The sequence below is a fragment of the Lycium barbarum genome, chromosome 1 (assembly GCF_019175385.1).
Source record: "Lycium barbarum isolate Lr01 chromosome 1, ASM1917538v2, whole genome shotgun sequence".
Taxonomy (NCBI): Eukaryota; Viridiplantae; Streptophyta; class Magnoliopsida; order Solanales; family Solanaceae; genus Lycium; species Lycium barbarum.
Genome location: NC_083337.1, coordinates 15,593,510 through 15,603,981, shown reverse-complemented (window position 1 = coordinate 15,603,981; position 10,472 = coordinate 15,593,510). Strand labels below are relative to the sequence as shown.

General features: G+C 39.0%; 1 protein-coding gene across 1 annotated transcript; it reads left to right on the top strand.

Moving 5' to 3' along the window:
* The first annotated feature begins 222 nt into the window (after positions 1-222).
* LOC132632382 (protein trichome birefringence-like 25) lies at positions 223-5,729 on the top strand. Its single transcript, XM_060348296.1, has 4 exons — positions 223-290; positions 587-818; positions 1,956-2,233; positions 4,725-5,729. The coding sequence occupies exons 2-4, from the start codon at positions 599-601 to the stop codon at positions 5,499-5,501; spliced, it is 1,275 nt and encodes a 424-aa protein (XP_060204279.1). The 5' UTR covers positions 223-290; positions 587-598; the 3' UTR covers positions 5,502-5,729.
* The last annotated feature ends 4,743 nt before the right edge of the window (positions 5,730-10,472 follow it).

Sequence of the window (10,472 nt, the reverse complement as noted above, 5' to 3'; positions counted from 1 at the left end):
AACCTTTTTTTAAAAAAAAACCTTCTTTTTTGTAGACAAATGTAAACGGTGGTGTGAATGCGGATTGGGTGAAGTAGTAAAATAGAGGGGGAATTAGATTTTGAGTTTATAGATTTTAAAATAAGAAAGTTATTCAATTTTTGGTAAATTTCTAGCTCCGGCCCTACGAATTTCAGATACCAAATATATAAAGGAAACAATAGCTAAAATGAGTAAAATCACAAGTGCAAAGAGGTGATGAGGTGCAACATGAGAATACACACTAGTTCACCACGTCGCTTTTAGATGAAGTACGCCCACATTAATTATTGTTTTATACACCTTCTCTTCCTTTGTTTCTTAGTCCTTTTATGTTTTTATTTTCTTGGTCCTTTTAAGTTATCTGTCTTTATTCCTAACAAATCCTTTTTTTTTTTTTTTTTTGCCTCTTTCTTGTTTACATATAGTTAGTTGATATGAACACTCAATTCAGTCACACTTTCCTTCATACCATTATTACACTATCATCATCTTTTTTTTGGCCTTTTTTTTTCTTTTTCCCATTAGCACTATAAGCTTAATATCTTAGTATTATTATTGTTTTCAGAGACAAAGAATCATGAAGGCTGTGATAAGCAACAACGTTAATTACAAGAAGCAATTATCTGCTGTTTTTGTAAAGTTTGCTGTATGTTTTTTGTTGATGGGACTTGCTTATCGGTTGTTCTTCTCTACCTTTGTACAATTTTCCCATGTTGAAGTTTCTAACACAGCTTTTGTCCCGGAAAAGACATTGCCGAAATCCAGTAATCTTACAATGGATCGAAGTTCACAAAATGGTTAGTTCAATGTTATTACTATAATAAATACTCCCTCCGTCCCAAAAGGATTTTCTTTATTTCTTCATTAGTTTGTCTCAAAAAGATTAACACATTTCTATATTTGAAGATAATTTAACGTCCACACACATTTCTGACACATATTTTGGACCACATTTCAAAAGTTTTTCTTTATTTCTTTAACTTCGCGTCAAGTTTTGGGAAGGAGGGAGTACTATTTTATTCTTGAAAGATCCTTCTTTTTCTCCGTATTTTCTGTTTGTTTGAGCTAAAAGAACAAGTCTTTCATCAGATTCTGCTATATTGTGAGAAAAGACCTGAATTAAAGGAAAAAAAGGAATATTCATCGTAAACAACGGATTACTGTGATAACCAATTACTTAATTTTTCAGCTAATTTTTCCATGTTGCTTTTGTAAATTCTTGATGACCCCCCACCCCCCCCCCCCCCTCCGGAGATTAAGTAGTACTTTCTCCGTCTCAATTTATGTGATATAGTTTGACTGGACATGAAATTTAAGAAATGAAAGAAGATTTTTCAATGTTGTGGTTTAAAATAAGCCAAAAATATTTGTGTAGTTATAGATCATTTCGTTAAGAGTAAAAGGTAAAGTTTAAAGTTAATGTTATCAAATAAGGAAATGTGTCATTCTTTTTGGGACTTACTCAAAAAGAAAGTGTGTCATATAAACTGGGACATAGGGAGTACTTGTTTATTATTTCTGATATAGTATGTGCATGGTATATAGTGAAAAATTTGCATTTAGTTCACACGAAGAACGAGATTTTAAGGAGATTTCACATTTTAAGAAGGTTTACTTGTAGATATCATTTGGTGACCTGATAGTATAAAAAATACTCCTATTCTATAACTTAACTCTAGAATAAAAATCGAGATTGCATTGTGACTTTGGTGACTGATTGAGTGATGTTTGAGTTTGTTATTGATAGGATTAGTTGATCCTTCACAAGCTTGTTTTCATTTTGGATTTAACATATACTCGATACTGACAGTATAAAGAAATGTTATACAATAAATACAATTTAACCGATTATAGCAGGCTATTACAATATTTTAGAGGTTACCATGTTAGGCTGCTATGATAAGTTATTGACTTGATAGTCCATATTTTTGCAGGAAAATGTGATTTATATATAGGAGAATGGGTACCAGATCCCACTGGTCCATTTTACACGAATCGTACTTGCTATTCCATTGAAGCTCACCAAAATTGTATGAGAAATGGGAGACCTGATACTAACTATCTTTACTGGAGATGGAAACCGAGAGATTGTGAGCTACCTAAGTTCAATCCCAAGAGGTTCCTTGATATGATGCGACACAAATCATTAGCCTTCATTGGTGATTCAATTATGCGCAATCACGTTCAGTCATTGCTCTGCATTCTATCTCAGGTACTTGAACTAGCTGCTATTAATTTACTTGCACTACAAAAAAAAAATTGGAATTGACTACGAACGTCGTCGCTAAATTGCTCGTAGCTAACAGAATTTTATGATAATCCATCGCTAATTTGTCATTAAATAAGATTAGTTACAGATTTTGTTGTGTAGCTAAAGAATTTATCCGTCTCAAATTCCTATTTTTGAAGTAGTGACGTGTAGCGTTATTTTTCTGTTTTTTACGTTATCTCTAGTTTGGGGTGAGTTTGTACTCTGTACTGAGTTCTTGATTGCATAGGTTTTACGCGTAGTAGAAGTGGTGGTGGTGGTGTGTGGGTCGTGGGATGACAGCAGGGCAAGCTCAAACAGAGGCTAAACATGTTCTTGATTTATTGATCCATTAGTTAATTGGTCGATGCAAAAAATTCACATAACTAGAACTTCACAAGTGAACGCGAAAAGGCGAACCAGTCTAGATGAAACTAACCCTCAAAGAAAGGAACTATGTGTAATTAGACTGTTAAGGGTCGTTTGGTTCAAAAACAAACTACACTGGATAAGTTATGTTGGAATTAATTATGTTGGGATAAGTTATCTTAGGATTAGTTATTCTGAAATTATTTTTTATTGACTGTTTAGTATGTTGGACTAAAAGTATTATACATTGGATAATTTCTAAAAAGAAGTGATTTCTTCCTTATCCCGGGATAACTTATTCCATCCTATGGCCAGAGGCGTATCTAGCCTACAAGGTAGGGGTTCAACTGAACCCCAAACTTTCGACGCGGAGCCTAAATTTATGTGTAAAAATTATTAAAATTGCAATAAATAGTAGATATGAACTCCTAACATTAAAAATATAATGAGTTCAATGCTAAAAATCTTAAGATTGAACCCATAAAATTTAAATCCTGGATCCGCCTCTACCTATGGCAGGTATAAGTTATCCCAACACTATTTTTACTCCTAGGATAACTTATCCCATGATTACTAACCAAACAAGGGATAAGAAATTGCTAAATTCTTATCCCAGGACTATTTATGTTTATCCTTCGTACCAAACAACCCCTTAGTGTCTAAATGACGACATCGGTATAGAACAAGAAGGTGACATAGGAGATAGAAGAAAGGCGGTGCTGACTTTTGCGGCCATAGCTATTTTGGCTCTTTTAGGAACTCATCAAATAGATTGCTTTCGTTTGCTTTAAACACAACCAATCCCTCCAAGCAATGAATATATTTGAAAGCACATTATAGCATGAAAAAAAGTTTTCAATCAGATACAAATTCATGATTTGTAGTTTATGAGTTTTGCATTCAAACACAAATCCATAATTTGAAGCTTATGAGTTCTGCATTCTAGACTTGTATAGTTACTGGATTCTAAATTTATAAATTGTACATATTTTAATTTATAGACAAAAAGTCTCAAAACAAAAGGCCCTTTTTGTATTAGGATCATTTATATGTGATTGATCTTTGCTTTACAGTCCTGTTTAAGTCATTCTTGAAATGATGGTAAAGTCCAAAATTAGCTAGCTGGTAAAACTGCCAGTGTCATCGCTTAGATGTTCTCTTTCAACTACTTCCTACCATCAATAATTGCTCTTAGATGGTCAAAAAAAAATTGTCCTTATTAATTTTACACACTAAAATTTGTTGGACAGTCTTGTTTCATAAGCTGATATTGTATCTCTCAGATCAGAAGTTTAGCCCTTCCTTGGCATATAAGCAAACCTTCTCATTTTAGCTATTGGCTCACTGCTTTTATAAGCAATGTCACTCTCAAGGGCACCAATATTTTTCTTTGAATACAGCTGGTAATTTTTTATTTTTTTTTGGAAAGTTACATGTTTGGTCGAGCGGCCAAAAAAAAAAAAAAATCGCTAGCCGAATATACAAAAAGTATATACTATTATGCATAAAATATGTATGTTTTTCGTATTAATTTTAATATACAAAAAATATACATTTGTCAGCTATTATTTTGATGGACGACTATGCTATGTAAAATTCCCTTATTCCTTTTTTTCAGTTGAAACAACTCATTTCAACTTGTTCATCAGTTAAAAACTACCTTTCATACCAAACTAGTCCAACCATTCTAGATACTGCTCAAATTTTATTGTTCTATCACATGTGGGGTGATGATGTCCTCTGACCAAGGAAACCAATGAGTACATGTTATTCTGAGTAATTCACATATAATTTAGTTACACTAAGTTGACAAAATAGTTGTGTGACGTTACTATTATAATGGGTAAAATTCAATTTACTTTAATATGATAGGAATATATTGTCTCGATCGTAAGTTAAACTCATCCTTAAAGGTGATCGGCTGAGACAATTCTTTCATTTAAGAGAAGATAAATCAGGCTGCTATCTTACTCACAGAAGTATTGCTGCCTATTTTTGGAAGTTTTCCTTCGCTTTCAATTAATGTATGTTTGTTTAGTAGAACAAAGATTTCAACGTCTGGATTCATGCTTAAGTCGTCGTACAGGAGGAAAAAGGAGAAGAGGTTTACCATGACAAGCAATACAAAAGCAGAAGATGGTATTTTCCAACTCATGACTCAACTCTTTCAGTGGTCTGGTCACCTTTTCTTGTAAAGGCCATAATTTTCGAAGACAACAATGGAGTTTCAACGGATACAGTCCAGCTCCATCTTGACAAACTCGACGATGTTTGGACTCGACAATTTGACAATTTTGATTATGCAGTTATTGCTGGAGGGAAATGGTACCTGAAAACTGCAGTTTACTATGAGAAAAACAAGATTGTTGGTTGCCATAATTGCGCTCGAAAGAACATACCTGAGGTGGGATTTGAATATGCATATCGCAAAGCACTGAACTTGACTCTGAAATACATCACAAGATCAAAGAACAAGGCGTGTACTTTCTTTAGGACCACTACACCTGATCACTTCGAGAATGGTGAATGGAATACTGGAGGTTATTGTAATAGAACAGGACCTTTCAAAGAAGGTGAGGTTGACATTAGAGACATCGATGAAGAAATGCGTGAAATTGAGTTGGATGAATTTGAGAGAGCATTGAGAATAAGTTCAGAAGTTGGGTTGACGTTAAAATTGTTCGACACCACTTTCCTTTCGTTGCTTCGACCAGACGGTCACCCAGGAGTCTACAGGCAATTCCAGCCATTTGCTGGAAAAAACAGACAAACAAAAGTTCAAAATGATTGTCTACATTGGTGCTTGCCTGGTCCAATAGACTCTTGGAATGATTTAATGATGGAAACTTTGGTCAGCAGTTGAAATGGGGACATGCATCTTTTTTTTTTCCCTCATAGAATTGTTCATCTGCAACATTTTACATATAATCATCTGGATGAAGAGCACAGAGAAAACAATCTGAAATGGCCTATAATCAGTTTTTTCCACGTAAACGGCCCCCCTAGCTGCACATAAATCAGAGTCGGCTCAATAAATCATCTCCATTTCTTCATGTATGAAGATCTTTGCAATAAATTGTAAATTTCAAGATCCCCTTTTGTTTCAGGGTTCATGAAAAATGAAAATATAATATAGGAAATCATTTACCATATTCTTTTTGTCAAGTCTCAAACATTTTGGGGCTATTTTTATGCTAAAACTCATTTCTAAAAAGACCAAAATACCAGGGAACAGCATCCCTACAGGCTCTCATTGCAACTTGATAGTTATGTGCACGTAAAATGGAAGTTGTAACACTAACAAGATGTATCATTACTAAACCTAACAAGTTTGTTGGTTTAGACTAAACCCACATAAACTGCAGATTTTTCTCAATATGAACTTATCAGGCATATCTCTAGGTTCTTTCATATTCTATCCCTGATCTGAAAACACCATAAAACCGGAGATAATGTCCCGGCACATTCCAACTCTATTTTGGCATATCTTCTTTTCATATTCTATCTATAAAAAGAGCAGCCCGGTGCACTAAGCTCCCGCTGTACGCGAGGTCCGAGGAAGGGCCGGACCACAAGGGTCAATTATATGCAGCCTTACCTTGCATTTCTGCAAGAGGTTGTTTCCACGGCTTGAACCCGTGACCTCGAGGTCACATGCGCTAAGGCTCCCCTCCTTTCATATTCTATCCATAACATGAATAAAGTATCGCCATAAGACTGGTGAAATTGCCCCATCCGGCCATTTGTTGGGGCGTCACTAAACTTGAAAGAGTACACACCATAAGCCAGCAAAACATCAAAGAAAAACTTGTTCTTGCAAATTTTCATTTTATTGGACTGAAATGTTATGTCTGCACAGAGTTATTGTTACAGACGACAAGTGCAACAAGAGGAAACCTTAAACCACCAAAGATGACACAGATCCCTCTACTTAGCTGAAGTTGCTTTATCTTGCTTCCTTGGATCTGGCTTAAGGAATGGGTCCTGCCAAGTCTTTAAATATGATAACATATTATCAAAGATGAAAAGCGTAAAAAAGCGCCAAGATCCGTTAGGATTTTAACTGTGAGCAATTATACACACAGAGACTTATGCTTGCATGCATAAACACACACATTCAATCAGTCTACTATACTTTAATTCAGCTTAGTTGGGTAGGTTACATGAATATTCTTTTTTAGAAAAACCGAGAAATCTCCCACAGTAGCTCACGGTTCGAAACTCAAGGAATAAAGGGCCTGCCTCTCAACCCTTCTCCACTTAAATTTCAGGTTTTCTTCTACTGCAAAGTTTGAACCTGCCACACATGCATTGCGCTCTTACCATGAGACCAAGAGCCTGCTTGGATGGGCTTATGCCTATAAGCTGCAAACAGCTTATAAGCTAAAAAAAATAAGTTGGGGTAGTCTAACTTATTTTTTTTGGCTTATAAGCTGTTTTCAGCTTATAAGCTGCTTTAGATAATCTAAGTCAAATGGGCCTAATTATTTTTTTGAGCTTATTTTAAGCACAAAATGACTTTAAGCTGGCCAGCCAAACACTCAAAAAAGCTAAAAACAGCTTATAAGCAACTTATATGCAACTTATAAGCCAATCCAAACGGGCTCCAAAGCCCTTGGGGCATAGTAGGTTACATGAATCTTCCGATCTATTCAGGTTCATTTTGTTCCAATATTAGATAATTTTGCGTGTGTACGTATACACATGCATATACATACATAAAATATAGGCAGAATACATACACAGCCCCGTGCACTTGTCAAAACTTTTCCTTTAGACACCTCAACTAAAGGTGTGACCTATTGAACACAGATTTCACAACTCTAGACAAACAATGGTGCATCAATGTTACTCGCTAGTTATGTGGCAAATAAGGCTAGCAAGAAGAAGATATGCCAATTAAAATTTGGGAGAAAAAAGGAGAGACTGGAAAAGAAGAATTCCAGCCATCTTCCATATTTTCAATCCGCTGAACCGTACAACCTTCAGGCTTTAAGTACTCACCTTCTCTGTTAGATAACTACCTTTCAGTCAACATAACCACTGCACAGAACCTCTCCACCATTCCTGTCCAAAGCTACCGAAAGTCCTAAGTTGCTCGGACTCGGGTGCGGGTATCCGATATGGGTACGGATCCGAGTGTCGGACTCTGCAAAATCTAAATTTTAAGATTCGGGGGGTGTGGCTCTAGGTATGAATACGGGTGCTGGGATTCGGCTAAAAAATCAAAATTATAAACACGACCCCTTGAATTCTTGGTTTCTCTCTGTTTAGCCTGAAACATGGAGCAACGAATATGAGACAAAAGGACTATAATATTGAAGGTATGCCATTTCTCATGTAGGCTCTTGGTTATGGACCTGGAGATAAAAAGGAAGAGGAGAAAGAGGGTTGTATCGGGTCAACCGAAGATTAGGTGGGACGCTTTGAACAAGGACAATGCCCAGGAGCTGGGGGAGCGGTTGAGGGCGATGGGAGCCTGGAGTAGTAGCGGGGATGCGAGTAGTATGTGGACTACGACGACTGCTAACATCAGAGAAGCGGCAAGAGAGGTGCTAGGGGTCTCAAAGGGTTACTCTGGCAGACACAAAGGGGACTGGTGGTGGAACGGAGAGGTACAAGGTAAAGTGGAAGCTAAGAAAACCGCGTATCTAAAGCTAGTAGAGAGCACAGACGAGGAAGAGAAGAGGACTAACAGGGAGCTGTATAAAAAAGCGAGGAAGGAGGCGAAGTTAGCGGTTACGGCGGCTAAGACGGCTGCTTTTGGACGCTTGTATCAAGATTTGGGGGAAAAGGGGGGGACAAGAAGTTGTACAGGCTAGCCAGAGTGAGAGAGAGGAAGGCTTGGGACCTGGGTCAAGTGAAGTGTATCAAAGACGAGGGAGGGAAAGTTTTGGTAGAGGATGCCCTTATTAGATAACAGTCCTACTTTCATAAACTCCTGAACGAAGAGGGGGACCGGAACATAGTTTTAGGCGAATTGGAGCTCTCTGAGAGTCGCCGCGATTTTGGATACTGCAGGCGGGTCAAAGTTGACGAGGTCGAGGGGGTTATGCGAAAGATGAGCAAAGGGAGGGCGACCGGGCCAGATGAAATACCGGCAGAATTTTGGAAGAATGCGGGTAGGAGTGGCTTACGCGGTTGTTGAATGTTATTTTTTGGACGGCGGAGATGCCTGAAGAGTGGAGATGGAGCACCATGATCCCGTTGTATAAAAACAAGGGGGATATTCAGAACTGCAACAACTATAGGGGTATCAAGCTGTTGAGCCATACGATGAAAGTTTGGGAGAGAGTGGTGGAAGCGAGGATGAGGAAGTTAGTTTCTATTTCGAAGAACCAGTTCGGATTCATGCCGGGGCGTTCGACTACAGAAGCCATTCAGTTGGTGAGGAGATTGGTGGAGCAGTATAAGGATAAGAAGACTGACTTGCACATGGTGTTTGTCGACCTTGAGAAGGCTTACGACAAAGTCCCAAAAGAGGTGTTGTGGAGATGTCTGGAAGCTAGAGGTGTTCCTGTAGCATACATTAGAGCGATTAAGGACATGTATGATGGAGCCAAAACCCGGGTGAGGACGGTTGGAGGTGACTCGGAACACTTCCCAGTCATGATGGGCCTGCACCAGGGGTCCGCGCTTAGCCCGTTTCTGTTTGTTGTGGCAATGGACGCTTTGACAAGCCACATTCAAGGAGAGGTACCGTTGTGCATGTTGTTTGCAGATGACATTGTGCTTATTGACAAGTCGCGGAGCGGTGTTAACGCGAGACTGGAGGTTTGGCGACAGACTCTGGAGTCGAAGGGTTTCAAGTTGAGCAGGACTAAGACAGAGTACTTAGAGTGCAAGTTCAGTTATGAGAGTCAAGTAGAGGACGAGGACGTGCAGCTGGATCCTCAGGTCATCCCGAAGAAGGAAAGTTTCAAGTACCTAGGGTCGATCATCCAAGGGACTGGCGAGACTGACGACGATGTCACACATCGTATTGGAGCGGGATGGATGAAATGGAAGCTCGTATCGAGGGAGTTGTGTGATAAGAAGGTGCCGCCTATTCTAAAGGGAAAGTTCTACAAAGCGGTGGTTAGACCGGCTATGTTGTATGGGACGGAATGCTGGCCAGTTAAGAAAGCGCATGTCCAGAAGATGAAGGTAGCTGAGATGCGGATGCTGAGATGGATGTGCGAGCATACCGGGAGAGATAGGATTCGGAATGAAGGGATTCGGGATAAGGTGGGTGTGGCCCCTGTGGTGGATAACATGCGGGAAGGGAGGTTGAGGTGGTTCGGCCACGTGCAGCGGAGATGCGCTGATGCGCCAGTGAGGAGGTGTGAGAGGATGACTGTGGTAGGCCTGAAGAGAGGAAGGGGTAGGCCAAAGAAGGCCTAGGGAGAGGTGATTCGGCAGGACAAGACGTTACTCCAGCTTACCGAGGACATGACCGGTGATAGGAGGGGGTGGAGGTCGAGTATCAGGGTAGAGGGCTAGTGGGGGGCCGCGAGGTTTCCTTTCTCGTATTAGGAGTATTTTATCCTGCTTCTATGTGTTGATCTTGTCTATCTTTGTTATTTTATCATGACTTCGTTGCTCTTGCTATTTCTCATTTTCACATGGTTTTGATTTGCTTGTCTGTATCTGACTCTTTTCCCTTGTTTCCCTTGTTTTTCTTGTTTTCTTTTGAGCCGAGGGTCTTTCGGAAACAGCCTCCCTACCTTCCAAGGTGGGGGTAAGGTCTGCGTACACTTTACCCTCCCCAGACCTCACGTTGTGGGATCCAACTGGATATGTTGTTGTTGTTGCCATTTCCCATGTCTTAAATCTGGTTTATCTTTCATTTTGA

Bases quoted from the DNA above. Each gene is read 5' to 3' on its own strand.
- LOC132632382 (XM_060348296.1), top strand. From the start codon at position 599: ATGAAGGCTGTGATAAGCAACAACGTTAATTACAAGAAGCAATTATCT. The intron at 819-1,955 runs GTTAGTTCAATG...ATATTTTTGCAG, and splicing joins GGATCGAAGTTCACAAAATG to GAAAATGTGATTTATATATA. The intron at 2,234-4,724 runs GTACTTGAACTA...GTCGTCGTACAG, and splicing joins TGCTCTGCATTCTATCTCAG to GAGGAAAAAGGAGAAGAGGT.